Raw genomic sequence first — 19,386 nt, forward strand, 5'->3', positions numbered from 1 at the left:
TAAGAGACCGAAAACTTAGTATCATCTCATAGCCCGACCCAGGATTAGAACCCAGGAACTCGTGGACCGAACCACAAAGGCTAACCACTGGTGCAACGAGGTAATCGGCATTTCTATCACTATCGCCATCTATATAAAATAGAGTGAATTACATAATATTATTTTAGCGCCATCTATGATAATCTCCTAGCACCAATAATAAATAGCACTTTGCGCCGTATGAAATGTCATTGTCAAATGTCAATTGTCAATGTCAAGTGTCAACCAAAATAAAACTCAAAAAAATGTCATTGCAACTTGTGACAGACGTGCATACAGAAATAAACAAAACATTCCCAAAAAATTGTTATTTAGTTCGAGGGACTTACGAGTATTATCATTATTTGTGTGATGGATTTGACGATAGAGTATGTATCTATTGGTTCTTACAATAATATCTGCTTATTTGGAGGTTATAAAAATCTAATTTCATTTTTGTTTTATTTGGTTTCAGGGATGGGGTTGTGGGTACAGAACTTTACAAACGATTTGTTCCTGGGTGAAGCATAATTATAACGATACACAAAATGTGCCCAGTATTAGAGATATACAGAAAATCTTGGTCGAATTGGAGGACAAGCCTGAATCCTTTTTAGGCTCTAAGCAATGGATTGGCAGTTTCGAGGTAGGTAGATATTTCAATCAAACAATACCTCCTTGTCCATTTGTGTAGGCAAAAGTTATGCCAGGCCTCTCCCTTATGTTTTGTAGCTAGAACTTCTTCCTTCTTCCGACTCCTCTTTAGCCTGCCACCTTGCCCATCTTAATGGTTTGAAGCAAACAGTATCTATTGTGTCGCAAAATATGTCTGAGGTACGAGATCTTCTGCTGCCTGAGTGTTTTAACAAGCTTCTTCTGAATTCTGGTAAGAACCTCAGTGTTAAACACTTTTGCCGTCCAGATAGATATTTAATTGAAAAGCATTGTTTATGTCAGTACCTCTTTCTCTGTATAATATTAATCTATTCCACTAATTTCTTTATTTCTAGGTCTGCCTCGTTCTGGACAAGCTATATGACATTCCTAGTAAAATCATTCATCATCATGTGAACAAGGGAGATTCTTTGGAGAACATATTAGAAAGCTTGTGCAATCATTTTGAGAATTTCGGCAGTCCTATAATGATGGGAGGCGATGTTGACTGCTCATCTAAAGGTGTGATGGGAGTTCATGTTGATGGAATTAACTCTAAGCTATTAATTGTGGTGAGATACTTATTGATCATATTATTATACAAGCAGACCCAGCCAAGTTTTGCTTTGACTTATGTGCACTTCTTTCTTATCCCTACCACACCCCTTTTGAAAAATCAATGTTGGGTGATTCTCAGACTTACCTGTTATGCAGACATTTTTTTTTAAATTGGTGCAGTCATTTCTGAAGACTACATCAAACATATGAGAATTTTATTTAGTACTAGCTGACGCCGCGCGGTTTTGCCCGCGTGGTTTTCATTCCCGTAGGAATACGGGGATAATATATAGCCTATAGCGTTCCTCAATAAATGGGCTAACTAACACTGCAAGAATTTTTGAAATCGGACCAGTAGTTTCCGAGATTAGCGCGTTCAAACAAACTCTTCAGCTTTATAATATTAGTATAGATGTTTTGATGATCACTTTTAGTACTATAATAATGTAAAAATAATGTATTGTATTATCACAGTTAGTGTCTGCTCTGAACACTAAGCTTACAGCTGGGCTTAGTACAAAAACATCTCAATAGGCTTATAATATTTGTGCAGTTCAGAGTGCAACATCAGAGCAGAGTAGAAGTTTGGTGTACACTCTTCCTTGGCTTGACATTTTAAATTGAAAAGATAATTTAGCTTTTATCTGGCTAATACCGGAGGCCTGCAACTTTGTATGTATGCAAAACCTAAACCCAATGTTCTTTATTATACCAGGTAAATCATCATCATCAGTATTACCTATACTCAGCTCACTGATGAGAACAATTCTCATCTCGGAATGAGAGGGGTTAGGCTAACAGTCCACCACTCTGGCCCAATGCAGATTGGCAAACTTCACATACAATAGAGAATTTAGAAAATTCTCTAGTATACAAGTTTTTTCACTATGTTTTTCTTTCACCATTTGAGACATATTTAATTTCTTGATAATAAATATAAATTTAAAAAAAACTATTAATAAAGCTTGCTTGCTATGAGATTTGTACATGTTTATTGTGATTGCAGGATCCACACTATGTTGGTAAGGAAGTATCCAAGCAGTTTCTGTGTCGCAAAGGTTGGGTCAAATGGCAGCCATTGAAGGACTTTCTGAGCTCATCGTTCTACAACTTGTGTTTACCTCAAGTAAAACCAAAATGTAGCTAACATTGTCAACATGGTAGCTAAAGATAAGTGAAAATAAATTTATGTTTCAAAAAGTATTTGAGAATTAATTTTCATTGATATCATTAACCTGGCTTTGGATAAATAACTGGGTTCAAGTCCTGGGTAATATTTTTTATTATTTTCTACTAGTTTGCCCTTGAATACAATTGCACCTGATGGTAAATGACGATGCAATCTAAGATGGAAGTGGCTAACTTGTTAGGAGTAGGATGAAAATCCACATCCCTTTCGGTTTCTACACAACATCATACCTATGAATATTGAGGTTTTCTGTCAAGAATAACATAAGAGAATGTAACATTATCTAATGTGACCTCGTGTAAACCTGCAGAGCCGCTACATCACGAAGAAGAAGAAGAACATTATCATAAGGCTGTGGTCTAAGTGATGGCCTATCCGCGGCTCATGAAAGAAATACTCTACAAGTTTGAATTTGTCCTGAGTGCAAGCGGATGCTTTGTTGTTTATTACGATAGTTTTGTGCGCCACAGATTCTGAATATATTGTGATGTGCTGTCACTTAGAACTTGCATTTAGCTTGCATTAGAGCAGCTTAGTAGGGTCATATCATTACAGAAAGGATTTGGAGGTCATTCTTTGGTGCTTGAAAAATAATAACATTCAAGTAACCTATTCAGTCAATTATTTATTGTATTAAGAAACTTAAAACTAACATTTTTAAAAAGAAAAAAAAAAATAGAAGCAACCCTAGCTTCTAGGTTAGCTAAATTCACTTCCGTTAATCAAATACTGGTCTAGTCTGTATTCATAACAAGACAGACTCCTTGCAAGACCCAGTGGCTGCAGTGTTCTGCGGTCCACAGATCTGATTCGAACACCAAACCGACACCCATGGCGTTCCTACGTGTCGATGTCGTGTACACTGGCGTACGCAAGGTGTTCTGAAAAAGAAAACGGACCAATTTGTTTATTTATTAAAATGTTGCTAGTTCGTAACAATAAAAAATCAATAGCTAGTATTAAGGTAATTAATTTTGAATTATGTGCCTACCTACATACGTACCAGGGGCGATGGTTCCTATCAACCCGATTCCTATCGGGTTACCTTTTAAAAATCCATTTAACGTACTCAGTCAAAAACACATTCAGACTAAAAAACCACATGAACGGGTTGGTTGGCTATGAGTTTCAGTCTTCGCTAATGATTACCATTGGGGCCTCATCAGAGTCATACAGGGGGCAATGGAACAAGCTACTAGCAATGCTCGAAGTATCTCTGCGTGATCTAATCAAAAATGAGGCGAACCGCAGAACCAAAGTCACTGACATAGCTCAACGAGTTGCGAAGCTGAAGTGGCAATGGGCGGGGCACATAGTTCGAAGAGCCGATGGACGTTGGGGTCCCAAAGTGCTGGAATGGCAACCCCGCACTAGTAAGCGCACTGTTGGTCGACCCCCCACCAGGTGAACTGACGACATCAAGCGAGTCGCAGGGATTCGCTGGATGCAGGCGGCTCAGGTTGCCATGTTTGGAAGTCCCTACAAAAGCCCTATGTCCTGCAGTGGACGTCCGTTCACCTGAAGTTGCGGGAGTCCGCTAGTTATTAAATAATAATAATATAAAAAATGAAATTCCTACCTGTAATTTGAGCTTGTGGGCTTCAATGGGTATGATGTACATAATAGGCAACTCCGTTATAAGCACTTTAGGATGCGATTTTCTGAGGCAGCCATCGTCCACATCCCAGCGGGCCCCTTCCAAATATAATCCGCGGACATAACAGCCCTTAAAATGTAAAATTTTACCAAATATTTCATGAGTTTCTCAAAAAGAGGGTAAGCAATGTATTTTCATTTCTTTTTTAAAAATAAATAATTCTGACAAATTGTTCTTGCAAATAGAAAAGTATATAAGTTTAGAAAGACAGGTCCTGTTGGGATTTACTTCCAATAATTACTAAACTTATAGCCCTCGTGATCGACTCTGGCTTGCTTCTATGATCCCCCAAATTGCCAGTCGCTGTGGCACTATTAACAACCCTGCAGCAAATATACAATAGAAGAAAAAACTCACTGTAACAGGTCTCTCTTCGATATCATCCGGCGTTGTAAACTTGGTGACGCGCGTGAACTGCGTAGAGCGATCCAGTGGCCACGTGTAGAGACGGCAGGCCATCTGAATATGCGCGATGAGGTACGACTCCGGTATATGGAGGCCTGATAGCCAAATCACCACCGGCTCCTCAATCGTTGCCTATAAAGGAGAAGGTTTCTGATTGTATTTGGAGCTCCAATATCTCTACGGCTAAGGGGCCAGAGAGCTATGGGGTTAGGTCTGCTTCCTCGAAATCATTGTTGTACCTACTTCTAATCGATCCATGATTTTCTGGAGTGTAAAAGGGAATAGTGATCAAGTTAAAAAAAAAAACAAATGACATACGTAAGGACCACCACACGCAAAATATTATCAATAAAGCATGGTAATTAAGGTGTCTTAACTTATCCCTTAAGAAAAAATTGCCTAGACTTGCAACCTTAACCTACTTTTACCTACTAATTGTCAATTTTTTATATGAATGTGTGCCAGCAATCTATATTCTCATTATTTTATTCAAGTACACTGTAGTGGTACAGTTCTTTGATATTAAGATCAATTAATCGTATTCTGAATTAGATAAAGCTTTCTTTCTTAACTTTTTATCTCTAATTCGAGCTATCGAGCTATAGTAGGTATATAAATTTCACTCGTAGGTTAGGTTTAATATGGTAGCAAATTGCTTTTGAAGTTATCTTGGTTAGTTGAGGATTTTCTTAGACTACTTTCCAACTTATCAGATTAACGTCATGGTGCCAAATATGATTGTTGTATAACGTATTGTCTCCAAAGATACGCAAGTAGATACCTATACCTACATTCTAAAAGAACGCCAGGGCGAACAAGGAAAGTTTAATATAAGCTCATAAAAATTATTTAGCTGACGAGGCAAAATCAAAAATATTAAAACTGTTTGCTCGACCAAAAAAAAAGATGTAATAAGGTCAAAGGTAGCGCTGACGAAAAATAGAATTCACCAAGTTAAATAAGGATATTTATAAGCTTTTTGACGGTTTCAGTCGAATCCAATTATTCTGAAATCCGTAATACTTTTCCTTCTATTTATATAAGGTTAGTATATAAATCTATAAAATGTTCAAAATGAATCGCTTTTGCCAGTCCTTTGGGTTTATTGATCGGAATAATCCGATTGGTCGAAGTTCCGTGATGAGCTCTTCAGCTCGGCAGTCGATTTTCTCGTCATATGTATAGGTACCTTATTTATAAGTTTTTACTTATTTAACAATATTCGATATCATTTATGAATAAGGTCCGTTGAAAAGGCTGTAGGCGACGTTGTCCAACGCAGCCTCCATGCCAGTCTCGTCAGCCAATCGCTTTTAAATATATGGAAGATGAAAAATGTACCCAGTCTGTATATTGCTTTGTCCTCGCCATGAAATGATCGATCCATCCTCCTAGCCCCTTGCACGTGGCGGGCGCTAGACTGCGCCACACATTTGGCAGCTGTCCGTTGAACAGGCTGTAGGCGACGTTGTCCAATACCGCGTCCATGCCGATCTCACCGGCCAACGCCTTGCGTAGTTGGGAGAGCGTCACTCGTAGCTTGCTTACGAGGCGGTTGAATCTGATGGTATGAAACAAAGTAATGGTCCTTTACTGAAGTAAAACTTTTCTATGCTAAACTTAGATGTTATTAAGATAATTATGCCTACTTAAATCTGTGACAAGACTGTGACTTATATGTTTGGAGATCCGCAGAAGAACTAAAATTACTGACATACTTCAACAAGTCCCGAAGCAGGCAATGGCCTGGGCACGTAGTTTGACGAGCTGGATGGACGTTGGAGTCCCAAGGTGCTGGAATGGCGACCCTGCACTAAGAAGCGCAGTGGACTGACGACATCAAGCAAGTCGAGATTCACTGAATGCCGGCGGCTCAGAAGATGATGATGACGATAGTCGACTTATCAGTCCATGAATCATAGAGCAGTGATTCAGATACTGACAATCGAGCCTGTCAGCAAACGTCCCCTATTGGAACTGGCCCACACTCTGCGCAACAGCGCTAGCATGCGCAATACTGCGTAATCATGGTCACATAGACGCAATCCACATTAAAAACGCAATTCAGACCACACGACTAAAGTAAAACTTCTTTAACTTTTTGAACGTCCGTTCGCCTCGTCCGATTACACTTTTCGTGACGCATTCACGAACTTACCCCCAAGACGTGCATAAAGAAGTTTTAATTTAAAAAACTAATTTCAATGTTGGATAGCCCACTAATTGAGAAAGGGTTAGAAACATTAAGCTATATCTACACGATGATTGTACGCAACTGAAACAGCATTACTCAGCTAATTATTACTATACATAAAAGGTTACCTCTCAAGTTCTTGCAGCAGTACAACCACGCTAGGAGTAATGCTCATCTCGAACTGTTTCCGCACACGCCACACTTCGTACAGCGGTGGCAGCTTCGACATGATGTCCACTGCGATCATGTCTATGAAGTCCTCGCGACTCATCGCACCACCGCCTTCGCCTGATGAGAGTTAACCATCAAGTGCTGGTAGTTGACCTTTCTGCAGGGGCCGTATCAGCCGTATCAACGATACGGGACCCAGGAGTTCTTACGTGTGATCCCTGGTTAAGCCCAAAAGTTGGAAACATCTTTTCTTTACTGTGACATAAGTTAAGTAACTGTCATATTTATTTTAAGCAAGCATTTTTCTTAGCTGAGAAACTTTCAGCCTTCATTTGGACCCCCCACCCCCTCGACAATGGGTCATAGATTTGAATCCTAGGCCAGGGTTTGAAATAATAAGATTTACTTCCAAGCAGCAGCCACCCGGAATTAGGAAATTAGTAATTAGACATTCCTCGATCGTTACTACTAACATCTGACAGTGATCATCGTTAAGCCGGATTTATAATTGTCTGACGAGTCGTGTCGTGACGCATCAGAACAGAATCGGTATCATACATTTTGTATGCGACACATCGGAAATCATCACGACATGTCACAACTCAGAAGTGTAACCGTTGCCATACAAAATGTATGATACCGATTCTGTTCTGATGCGTCACGACACGACTCGTCGTGACGCATCAGAACAGTGTCACGTCACGTCACGTCACGTCAGACAAATGTAAATCCGCCTTAACAGAGTAAGTACTACAAAATTTTAATTTTTTTTGGTTAACAATTTCGTTTTTCTGTAACGAAAATAGGTAGGTGGAATATTAATATATAAAAAAAGATATCTACTGTTTGCATATATTTCTCATATACAATGTATCTGACAATTCTTTTGAATGTTACAGATTTTTTTCATACCTAACAACAATATAACTTACCATCACTTTCCACTGGTTGCATTAAAAAAAATAATATCTTTAGAAAATGTGAATACAATATTATAAACTACCAAAAAAAGTAAAAGTAAAAGTAAAAGTAAAAAAAAAGTAAAGTAAAGTTAAAGATAACTGCTAAACCTCTTGTAGTGCTAGTATTAAAAAAAAAAAATCCATACAAATAAATCCAAAATTACAAAAACTCACCAAATACACTTGCTAGCATGAAAAATAAAGGCAGAATAATGAACATCGTTATAATGTATAGAAAATAAAGAAATGACATGAAAATAATGAGAGGAACGCAGTCACAAGCCCGATACCAATTTGTTTAACGAAACTCTTGTACTCCCAATTAGTTAGGAGCTTTTCAACTGTACAATTAACCGACATTTTTACTACATCTATAATTTCGTTGGATTGTAACAAAACGTAAAAATTGAATCTAGTCAAAAATTTCACAAAGGCTGAAAAATAGAAATTCCAATCTGAAAAGTGGAAAAAAACGAATATCTCGATTTAGGTCATTGTACTAAAAATGAAAGATTTCATCAATTCAAATGACACGAAATGAGAATTAAAACCTCCCAGCCTATTGTATTTTCTAGAGGGGTATTTTCTACGATAAAAGTCCAGCGGGTCTGCATTGTCAATTTAAAGCCTCAATAACTTCACTACTCAATAGTTTTTAAGTCCAGAAGTCCACTCTATGGCGGGATAAAGGAAATATCCTGTCTAAAGCCTGTAGCCATGTAGCACGTCGATCCTCTCTCTACAAACGCTAACGCTTCGAAAACTAAAAAAAATGTATAGGAATGACAGATCCGATCGATAACTTAACCATGTAACCTTTCGATAACGAAGATCATTTACATAGAAAGAGAATCGACGTGCCACATGGCTACTAGCCCTGTGTTCCTTAATAAATAAATAAAAACATAGAAACCAAAAAAAACGAATGAGAATCAAATAACGCAACGCTTTTTGCAGGGCTTTGAATCAGCTTATAAGTGGTACCAAACCGGGCCAAACCAAGATCTTATACTTACTCGTTTGAGGTTGTAGTTCAATGAGATGCCCCCACATTTCTCGCACGGCCTGACTGAAGTATCCGATCTCGGCATTTGGGTGCAATCCAAACACCTCGGGTGTATTAGCCAATGGTAATATATCGATGAACTCTTAAATAAAAGAAAAAAGTAGAAACTGTAAAATTACAGTGCTAAGCTGTGATATTGAAGTAGTCATAGGCGTATTTTATAGAAATCTTGCGGTTTAATTCCCGCGTGGTTCCTATTCCCGTCGTGATTCGGGCTAACTTATTATATTACTCCTGATATTGTAGCTTTTTATTAGTAAAATAAAATTTCAAATCGGTCCAGTAGTTTGAGTTTATTTGTTAGACACAAGAATATAAATCTTTGCTCAATATAGTATTAGTATAGACATCAAACGCCTGCGGTACTTACCTACTGTGTATGCAGTATTAAATAATGTGTATGGGCCTGCGAAGATGGTAGTAGGAATTTGTTGTATATTTTGGGCAAAACTTATCCCAAACTTATAAAAAAAATAATATGGTCAAGTGTTACATGGTGGAGTTACCAATATATTCTTCACGTTCACCGTCGGGTGGTATGACGTAATCGAACGTGGAGTCTTTGTAGAAGTGGAACGGCTGGAATTTGTCAAACAGGAACTCGCCCAAGTATTCGTCCATGTAGGTCTTCACAACACGCCTGTCGAAATCGTCTATAACCCGTCCGCCGTACATGACCTGTCAATTTTTAATCAAGTTACATTTGATTCTAGTTCTTCTATCTACATTGGTAATTGCAGAAAATTGTGATTCGTATTGCATACATATATGGATGAAAAGCATTATCATTCTAGTAGGTATTTTAAATTCAATTTTTAATTCAAGATGTATAATAATCACGTTCTAGGCATTCCACCGTAGGTATCTTCACTTGCAATCACGCGTTATTTCTCCATAATAAAACAGCGTCATCATTTCGATCAATGAAAGTACTGCGATTCGAATGACTCGCTGTAATATGAGAGCCCATATCTGCCCTGTTTGCCTCTGTGGGCCTTGCTTTACTTCCATAATGACGGGTTCATAGTTTCACTGGTTTACTCCTTAGTATCGTTATTTATTCAATGCCGTTTAAATGACCAGAAATCGTACACGGTGGTGCACTATTATAAACGGTACAGATAGAACAGAGAAAGATCCTAATTATAGTTTTCTTACTTCATCATCATCATCATTAACAGCTGATGGAGTCCACTGCTGGACATAGGGGTCTTACATGGAATAGGTGGATAGGCCTCTTGCATGATCAGACTGCCAACCTCACCTGCTCGTGGTGGACTCTGTAGACTGACTGACGAGGATCTGGCGATCGACTAGATGGTTGGATTTTGTAAATGGCCTGTGTCGGGCAGCAGCGACACCGGTGCGGAAAAATCCAACCTGCAAATGACCAACCCGCATGCCTAGCGTGAATTATGGGCTTTACTTACTTCGCCAAACAAGTATTTGAGTGTAGACCAAGGCACAGGACCCTTTGCTGAGTAGCACCTATCGAGGTAGCATTGTAGGATTTGCATGCATACGACAAAATCAGACTCGCTGAAGTCGTAGGATATATTCCAGCCGATCTTGTCATATTTGCGTCTTTCCTGAGGAAAACAAAATGTCCAATTTCGTACATCCGTAGAGTTATGTTGTTGATTGAATGAAGAATATTTTGATCTTTAGAAGTTTGCTGTGACTCGTTTATTTCTATTGGATAATGAAGCCACTTCAAATTGTGCTACGGAGTTTTAGTATACTATAGTGTTTTTCATTTCAAATATATTTAGATTGTTTGTGCAATTTAATCGAATTTTTCCTTATTTCAGATAAAGAAAAATATTTCATTTACCTGTACTACAGCGTGGAAAAATGCTAGCACGTAAACTAGCTTTTTAAATTGTGGATGAATGCACTCGTCGAGGGCATGGGCTCGCATTTTGAAATATGTGTTCCGTAGGTTGAGTTTCAAGCCGTTCGGCGGTTCTGTTACCACTAGAATAAAAATATATTAATAAATTATCATAATGTAATAAACTTATATCACGCAGTTGTTGATGAAGTGGATTTAATTACAAAATTGGTGATAAAAATCGATTACAATAAAGTAGTCTAGCTGAAGTATGGGAGTTGACAAGGGTATTTTGGGATCAATTCGAGCACGGCAGATTAACATATGGAAAGATCCCATGTTATTGAGTATTTAAAAAAAAATCAAGATCCCTCTATGATCCTGAGAATTCTTCCCATTAGTTTTAGACACGAAAACGCAAGGCTAGTAGGAAATGTTTAGATATTAAAAATATTGTTTGATTATTATATCAGAGAAAAAACTGCTGCTAAAAACCAATTATCTTCATACCCTTGAGAGATCTCTGAAGTATGCCAATAGGGAAAGTAGGCGTCGGATCTGTCGTCAGCCAAAGCCGATATTCTGGATGAGGCTTTTCCATCAGCTCAAGTTGTTTCTCCAGTTCACGCAAAAATGATACTAACAGGTGACAATTTTGCAAAATTAACCATTGTCCGTGAGAGATTGCGCCTTCTAACAAAGCGAGTGCAGCCTAGAAATACATAGTAAGGAAATTTATTTTAATGATAATGCAGCAATTTTTAGGTGATTTTTACAATATGATGCATTAAGTTGAAGCATAGAAGCAAAAGTTTGGGTTAGGGTGCATATAATGAACTAAAGGGTTGAAGGTTTTGCTATGCGTGACTTTCAAAAAGTTAAACTCACCCCTTCTTGCCCTTGACCAAGAGACAGATATTTAAATTTGCCACCACCAAATCCACATTTGTCAGCCAGCTTCATAAGATCAGCGGTGGGATCAGACCCTGGACTTAGAATGAATACCACGGGAGTGTATGGCGTGGTTTGTTCGTATATCATTTCAAGGCTGTGTATCAATATTATAAAGTTAGTCAACTAAATATGTCTTACTGTGCCCTACAGTTTTCTGGTGTAAATGACGTTCCCTGATATCAGTTGGGTTAAAAATAGACTATGTGCTATTCATTCCATGGATTCACCATGTAGGGTCCATTGTGTAGCAGAGAGAAAAACTCCGAACAGAGTCCGGGACTTGTGACCATATGTTTAAGGTTAAGGAATATCTTTGTAGCATGCTGACACTCTCCTTCTCTGTTCCTGTTGTTCTCCCTGCCTAGCGAAATTTGATAAGATCCTACTAGAGCAGCTTTGGATATCCGTTCTAATATAGTACTTGGTGCAGCTCTAGTAAATCCAAGGTCTTTAAGCATATTTAAGAGATTATGCTGGTATTCGGTCATGTCTATTTTTTGATCTTGGATAAGGGTGAAGCCACTTTGATAAAATTTTGCGCTTAATTAAGTTTTGGGTTTTTGAATAGGGGATCTTTTAGGGACTGCGTAAAAAGGAAACATACATCAACATATCCAGTCCTGTACCATCTTCCCACATATAACTGAAGATAATTTACCTGATCACAGGCGGCGTAATGTAATCCTCTCCCATAGTGACTGTGATATAGTCTGTCAAGGCTCGGTAAATGCGATCCACGCGGAAACATCGAAGCAGCATCAGCACTTCGAAAGGCTTTATTTTCTCACGATACCCGTTCGGAATTTCAGCTGATTCCGGAGTGTCGCTATCAAACCACTAAAGACGAGTCATAAAATTAATTTCACTAACAAACTTTAACTAACAATTTTAATATTATTTTGCTTTCTGTATTCGTTTTTATGATTATTGTATTTCACTTATTTTAATTTTATAATTGAAATAATATTTCCCTTTTCTCTTAGTATATTTAATAACTTTTTTTTCCGTCGTTTGCTATAATTGTTATTATTAGGAATACATCGCTTATAACTGCATTTGTTTCTAAATAAGAAAAAGGCACATTTGAAATTGAGTACATTATTTACCTCTTGCCAAGCATCCAGATTTCTACCGATATTATCGGCTAAATCAGCGAAGGAGGTTGGGAAGTCGTTGCACAATTTTACGATGTCTTGCCAACCCTGTTGAATATTCAAAATGATGAAGAAGTATTTATGACTGTAACGTTTACCGTTATGTTACTGGTGATTAGGCATTGCGTTTCTCTGATGCCTAGGCAGGCAGGCATGCCTGAGTTCGTCTACATTGTGGCGAATGGTTTTTTTCCTTTAGAAGTTAGCTCTTGACGAGAATCTCATCTGATGATGCAATCTAAGATGGAAGCGAGCTAATTTGTTAGAAGGAGGATGAAAATCCACACATCGTATCGGAACGCTAAATCGATTGGCGATACGTCTTTGTCGGTGGGGTAGTAACTGGCCACAGCCGAAGCCTCCCACCAGCCAGACCTGGACCAATTAAGAAAACCTCAATCGGCTCAGCAGCAGCCGAACCCAGGACCTTCGTCTTGTAAAACCATTATATACCATTGCGCCACAGATACATTATGGCCAATACGTTGGGCATCATTTTGAGACTACGCGCGATTGCCTGCCAGCTTTACTGATCTCTTTTCCTCGCCTAGAGATAAATAGAGATAGACGACAAGGTGGCGGCACTTGATTAGATCCGATATTGGAAACGCAAACATACGTGGGCGCACTATAGTTTTACCACAATATTTGGAACAACGTTGGAGCGGGATTTGACCAAACGTATTGGCCATTACCATAAGCCACAATGTTGGCCAACGTGAAGATCGAGCGTGATGTCTGTCCAGCGTCGATGGTGAGAGCATGTGAAGTCGGCGTCGCATATATAATAATCAATCTATTTCGGCAAGTCTTTCTGGCTTTGGATGTAGTGGTAAGATGGTAGATCAAGCGCCTTAGTATATAAATTGATGGTTCGCTTCGTCATAGAACGTCCCTTCCAACGTTAATCGTTTGTCTGTCCTCTGTACAAGTGGTCTACACAACGCTTGATAATGAAAGATCATGAGTATCTTCAAGTCAAAAGTGAATAGGCATCATCTAGGCAAGAACGTTTCACCATAGGCTGCATCATCGCTTACTGTAGTAAGCATGCTTGCAGTCACGCGCTCACCTAAAAGATAGTGAGCTTAACGTCGTGTCCGTGTAGCGATTCAAAACTTCAAGAATCACATCAGTTCCAAAAATGCCTGCGTAATAGCGGTATTAAGCTGAATAAACTGTTGCTGTTACTTGTGGAAGCCGTGATAGCCCAGTGGATATGACCTCTGCCTCCGATTTCGGAGGGTGTGGGTTCGAATCCGGTCCGGGCCATGCACCTCCAACTTTTCAGTTGTGTGCATTTAAGAAATTAAATATCACGTGTCTCAAACGGTGAAGGAGAAACATCGTGAGAAAACCTGCATACTAGAGAATTTTCACAATTCTCTGCGAGTGTGAAGTCTGCCAATCCGCATTGGGCCAGCGTGGTGGACTATTGGCCTAACCTATAATATGGGTTGATAATGATGAACTGTTGCTAAATCTTTATAAATTTTAAATAAATTATCAAAACCTGTGCTGGTAGCCACGGGGCGGGACAAACCCTTGCAGCTTTCTCCAACGAGATGTTGCCCTTGATGAAGAAGTCTAGTTGCATTTGACTCACGTTGCCTTCGCTTTGCTCGAGCTTTATGTCCATTTGGAATGAGAACAACAATTTGTGCCTCTCGAATATACCTTAAAAAATTATGATATTTTGATCCATGACTATAAACCCATTAGTTTCATTGAAAATAATGGGTTTATGGTATCAACGTTCGACAATTTAATGGGTACCTGTACATCCGTAATCGTAGACGTTTTTGGTGAGCATGTCAATTATATTTCTCAAACGTTTCGTCAGGATTACATTTGGCATAGCTTTACGCAATGAAAATGAGAACACCTGGAAATCAAATTACTATATACTGTTCTTTATCATAAAATATGTAATATTTGCGGACTATTTATAAACATGGATTAGGATTTAAATCTCAAATATCTTCAAAGTAAAGAGAGGTTTAAACTGTAGTGGTTAGGTCTATGTTAGGCAATTAGGTCAACTTTAGTTTGAAGAAAATTGAGGTTCCACGTTTATAAATATTAATATTAATGAGTAATAAATTGTTTACGTCTAGATACGAAGACAGTGAATACTGGTACATAGAATTCACGCTTGCCATGTCCGATAAAACAAAGAACAAAATTGAACCGCGTTTAGCAACGGGTCGGTAACCATCTCGAAGAATTTCTATGTCTTTAGTTGTAGCTTCTGCTAGCTCGAGCTTTTCCATAACCTGCAATGAATATAATGGTTAAATTTCCCCCTCGTAGTTCTAAATAGAGTTATTGTATTGCACAAGACAACTGTGTAGCCAGTATATTGTATTGCATGTCTTACTTCAGCTGCTTTTGATTTCGTGTTTTCCAAGGTATTGACTAGTTCTACATTATCCAGCATATTGCCCGTAGATGTAGCTAATTCTCTGAGTAAGGAATCTTCTAATCCTGATAGAAGACTCTTGTTAGCACTTGTCTCGATGATGAGACTCTCACGCTGTTCTTCTAGATCAGATCGTTCCGCGCGCACCACAACACTGAGAAGCTGATCTTCCAAACCCTAAACATAGAATGAAAACAGTTTCAATGTAATATTGATGTGACTAAACCATTTTATAGGTGTTGATTAAGGTAATATCAACAATGGAGGTACCATGTACAATGAATTGTTACCTGTACGGTGACGGTATAGTTTATAACAACAGCCTTGGCGTATGCTGCTGGATTGAATTGTGGATTGGCGAGTTTTGTAGTCAGGTACATTCGAAAATGTGGATCGTAGTCTACTTCATTACTACCCAACATGACAAATGTTCGGCCGCTTTCAACTGAAATAAGTTCAACGTATAAAAATTTATAACACCTACGTCTACCATCTAATTTACCAATGTTAGTTATGAGTCATCATCATCATTATCTGCCGATGGACTTTGCGACTCGGTGAGTTTGATTAATCTGCGGATATCCTCACTTTGATGTCTCAATTGTATATTTACCTTTAATATTTTTCTCCAAAACGTTATCCACAACTGGATCAATGTACTCATTAACGTCTTGAAACAAAACCGGCATTCCATATTTAATAGCCATTTCCAAATGTCGTAGAAATTGCGGATCGTTGAATGATAAAACCTACAAACATTTTTATAAAGACAAGTTTAATATTCAACCCTTTAAGAAAGGTCTCCGATATTAAATATTTTTTTAATTATGGTACCTTGAGATTGTTCTTTGCTTCTTTCTTTTTGATCCAGTTCAGTGCTTGCGTTTGAGGGTCAATGCAAAGCGGAAAACGAGATGCCCTTACAGTGAGAATTCCATTTTGCACTGAGAGCTCATCGGGTGGTAAACCTTCTGAGTTCCAACTGAAACAAACGGTTATGATATTGAAATTAATTTATAATATTACTTGCTTTTGTCTGCGTCTGCTTTCGATAACGTAAGTCCATTAGTTCGTTATCAAATAAATACAATTAAAACTAACGACGTACCCACTAATTTCAACTTCATTAGTCAAATTTTTTTCAACTGTATACGGTGTAGTAAGAGGTATTCCCTTTTCAAGGACATCTCCCATCCAATCTTCATACAACATCGTTTGACGAAATGAAAACGAAAATGGACCAGTGTAACTCAGAAATGAAGCTGATAATAAACAATTCCCAATAAGACGAGACTGTTCGACGTATAACGCGGCTAAATCAATTGTCCATCGTTTCTGTTCACTTGACAAGCCAGACATGAGTTTGTCTGCCGCTACTAATCTCCTCATCATAATATCAGTCTCTTCTTGTAGTTCCTGTCTTCTTAACATCGCAGTGTCATATCTATTATTGAGTCCATCTAAAGTTTTTTGTAAGCGATTGATTTCTCTATTGAGTGATTCTAAATAGTTGCATGCTTCAGTGTACTCTTTTTCTAGCGCCTCCACTTTATCCTTTTTCGGTTTTACTTCTCTGTACACTGCACAATAGCCTAGTACAGCGGTCACAAATTTCAAAAGACCGTATCTAGAAAAAATAAAAAGTAAATGATTAAATAAAATTTCATTATATGACATTTTTTTTCAAGGATTAACAAAAGTTGTTTTTCTATAGGTTACCCAGCTTTACTAATTTGCTGCATGGTTTCAAGTTTCTTGCTTTTCTTCATGTGTGCTTTTACTGCTTTCACCTGTGCCTGTGTTATAAGGTCACAATTCATTTCCTGCAAGTTTCGCAAAAAATTCGGATCCGCCATCATTCCTTTAGCGCCTTTCCAACTGACGTCTTTTATTCCTCGAATAATTACAACACATTCACAAACCACCTAAAATATAGTTTTAAAAAAAATTCAATATTCAAAGCATTAGCATTAAAAATATTTACTTAATAAGTTTTTCTTTATACTAAAGGTCTCAATTACTATTTTGTTAGTTTACCTGTACAGCTTCAGGTGGTGTAGCAAAAGATCTAATTTCTGTAATATCATTCTTATCTAAATCAGCCAGAGCAAGTCTAGCAGCTTCGAGTGCTGGCAATGCTGCAGACAAGGCTTCCTCCGCCTCTCCCTTTTCTACTGCTATTACTTTGCTTTGCTCTGTTATTTCTACACTTTTTATTGCTGCAACGGTTTGCTTGGCAACTGCTGCTTCCGTAGCTGAAATATATCGAAATATGTTGTTAGTAATTTTACTTATGTACCTAAATAATGTTTATTGTTAATCTTTAGTTATTTTTGAATACCTGTAGAAATTTCTTTAAGCAGTATTTCGCATTCTTTCGTTTGTTCAGCAACAATCACTTTTTGTACAGCCAACTTGGCATTTAGATCTTCCAATTGGACATTGGCTTCTTCAATCTTTGCTAACCCGCCAATCAAACGCTCACACTACAACATTGGAGATATATTATATTACTAGAGACTTGCTAATGCGGGCAAAGCCGTGAGCTTTTCCTGCATTGATGAAGGATTTTTCATACAAACTTGCTTTGGTAGTACTGTTAGAATATCTTACCTTACCTTAAATTGTTATTTGATTCCTGAGACAGCACTAAGAGAAAGGTCACAAGGAAGGCACAGTAGGTTAGACGTACTGTCTACTTCTAACAAGAACCACAGGTTTTGCTCTGCGTTAATATATCAGTGATCCATGCAGGTTAACCTTTTGTATAAATGGAATTGAAATAATTTATTATATTATTCTTAAAATGTTGCTATAAATTGACTTTTAACCTTACCTGTGCTACAATAAACGCATCCTTTTCGTTGAGCAACGCAATATAGTTGGTAAGATAGTCCATGTAGTGCTTTGGCGTGACGTAGTTGTTGCGGCGCAAACGCAGCAGGAACTCGGTCGAGTAATGCGCCACAGACATGTGCACGTGCACCACGTGTTCCACTATGATGGAGCGGAACTCGTCAGGTATTTTTTGTACCTGTAGATATTCAATACTTAGCTGACGCCGCGCGGTTTCACCCGCGTTCTTCCTGTTCACGTAGGAATACGGGGATAATATATAGCCTTTAGCCTATCTCAATAAATGGGTTATCTAACACTAAAAAAGTTTTCAATCGGATCAAATCGGACCAGTAGTCCCTAAGATTAGCGCGTTCAAGCAAACAAACAACCGAACTCTTCAGCTTTATAATATTAGTATAGAAAAGTATAGAATTATATTTTATTCATCATAATCAGCATATTTCGATGGCTCTACTACATGGCTCATTCTTTATAGACGACGGAATCTATAAATTGAATTATAAATAAGGAGTATGCTAATAGTAATAGTGATTATAGGGATGGTAGGATAGGGGATATTATAAAAAAGGAGTATGCTAATAGTAAAGCTATTTTCTAAAAGTAACAGGATATCTGCGATCAATACTTTCGGAGCTACAAGGATTTAAAGGGTCAGATTCGCGGCACTACCACAGATCCCTGAAAAACGCCCTATACAAAATAGCAAGAATTAATGACGTCGTTGATCATAATGATCGTTAGATTTGTATGGGCGTTGAAACAAAATTACAAATGTCTGTGTTATTTGTGCGTTTATGTTTATAGTTCAAATATTAAAAAATGTCACGTTTAATATAAGGAAGCTAGAAATGTATGAATTTTTAGTCGATTTAGAAGTTATATGATGTTATTTTATCTTGCAAACATCCAGACAATCTATGCTTTTTACATCTATATTAGTTACCTTATTTACCCTAATATCTCTTAAATTCAATATATTCCAACCTAATCATCATCTCTATTCTTATTCTATAAGGACCACTATCAGTTGCTGATTATAACGACAGGTACTGACAGCTTAGCGTGCTCTCTTATTACACAATTTACCATCTCAGGGCTGATACTGAGAATTTCTTGGAAGAAAGGAAAGCCAATTTCATACTCCTACCTAAGTTAGCGTTTCAATATCTTAGACTGCAAACCTTTTGTTAAAAATGTAGCCAAGCATTATTTATACTCAATTTTTTATCAACAAGTTATAGTTTAACCGCAATGGAAGCATTAAGGCCAATTTCATCAACTTGTTGTTA

At 37.9% G+C, this 19,386-nt stretch overlaps 2 protein-coding genes across 2 annotated transcripts in view; one reads left to right on the forward strand and one right to left on the reverse strand.

Moving 5' to 3' along the window:
- Positions 1-264: 264 nt before the first annotated feature.
- On the forward strand, positions 265-2,433 carry LOC112058032 (ufm1-specific protease 2). The gene is made up of 4 exons (XM_024098701.2): positions 265-407; positions 494-664; positions 1,029-1,244; positions 2,237-2,433. Exons 1-4 carry the CDS (start codon positions 285-287, stop codon positions 2,375-2,377), a joined length of 651 nt encoding a protein of 216 aa, XP_023954469.2. The 5' UTR covers positions 265-284; the 3' UTR covers positions 2,378-2,433.
- A 495-nt stretch (positions 2,434-2,928) lies between these two features.
- The window catches only part of LOC112058047 (dynein axonemal heavy chain 10), an 88,332-nt gene continuing 71,874 nt past the window's right edge, over positions 2,929-19,386 (reverse strand). The window contains exons 67-91 of the mRNA XM_052887958.1: positions 18,075-18,272; positions 17,580-17,724; positions 17,276-17,493; positions 16,958-17,163; positions 16,347-16,865; positions 16,073-16,220; positions 15,852-15,987; positions 15,529-15,683; positions 15,197-15,415; positions 14,928-15,092; positions 14,593-14,701; positions 14,330-14,493; positions 12,769-12,864; positions 12,321-12,499; positions 11,597-11,756; positions 11,219-11,420; positions 10,709-10,851; positions 10,305-10,463; positions 9,381-9,552; positions 8,825-8,956; positions 6,804-6,963; positions 5,823-6,042; positions 4,434-4,613; positions 3,999-4,145; positions 2,929-3,300 (exon numbers count right to left, since the gene is read on the reverse strand). Of these exons, the coding sequence (XP_052743918.1) occupies positions 3,154-3,300; positions 3,999-4,145; positions 4,434-4,613; positions 5,823-6,042; positions 6,804-6,963; positions 8,825-8,956; positions 9,381-9,552; positions 10,305-10,463; positions 10,709-10,851; positions 11,219-11,420; positions 11,597-11,756; positions 12,321-12,499; positions 12,769-12,864; positions 14,330-14,493; positions 14,593-14,701; positions 14,928-15,092; positions 15,197-15,415; positions 15,529-15,683; positions 15,852-15,987; positions 16,073-16,220; positions 16,347-16,865; positions 16,958-17,163; positions 17,276-17,493; positions 17,580-17,724; positions 18,075-18,272 (4,479 nt within the window). The 3' untranslated portion in view covers positions 2,929-3,153. The remainder of the gene's footprint in view (positions 3,301-3,998; positions 4,146-4,433; positions 4,614-5,822; positions 6,043-6,803; positions 6,964-8,824; positions 8,957-9,380; positions 9,553-10,304; positions 10,464-10,708; positions 10,852-11,218; positions 11,421-11,596; positions 11,757-12,320; positions 12,500-12,768; positions 12,865-14,329; positions 14,494-14,592; positions 14,702-14,927; positions 15,093-15,196; positions 15,416-15,528; positions 15,684-15,851; positions 15,988-16,072; positions 16,221-16,346; positions 16,866-16,957; positions 17,164-17,275; positions 17,494-17,579; positions 17,725-18,074; positions 18,273-19,386) is intronic.

The sequence above is a fragment of the Bicyclus anynana genome, chromosome 20 (assembly GCF_947172395.1).
Source record: "Bicyclus anynana chromosome 20, ilBicAnyn1.1, whole genome shotgun sequence".
NCBI classification, from domain to species: domain Eukaryota; kingdom Metazoa; phylum Arthropoda; class Insecta; order Lepidoptera; family Nymphalidae; genus Bicyclus; species Bicyclus anynana.

What these genes read in the sequence shown, in the direction of transcription:
- LOC112058032 (XM_024098701.2), top strand. Translation starts at nt 285, where the DNA reads ATGTCATTGCAACTTGTGACAGACGTGCATACAGAAATAAACAAAACA. An exon ending in AATGGATTGGCAGTTTCGAG is followed by an intron (nt 665 to 1,028) that starts GTAGGTAGATAT and finishes CTTTATTTCTAG; the next exon opens with GTCTGCCTCGTTCTGGACAA. An exon ending in ACTCTAAGCTATTAATTGTG is followed by an intron (nt 1,245 to 2,236) that starts GTGAGATACTTA and finishes TTGTGATTGCAG; the next exon opens with GATCCACACTATGTTGGTAA.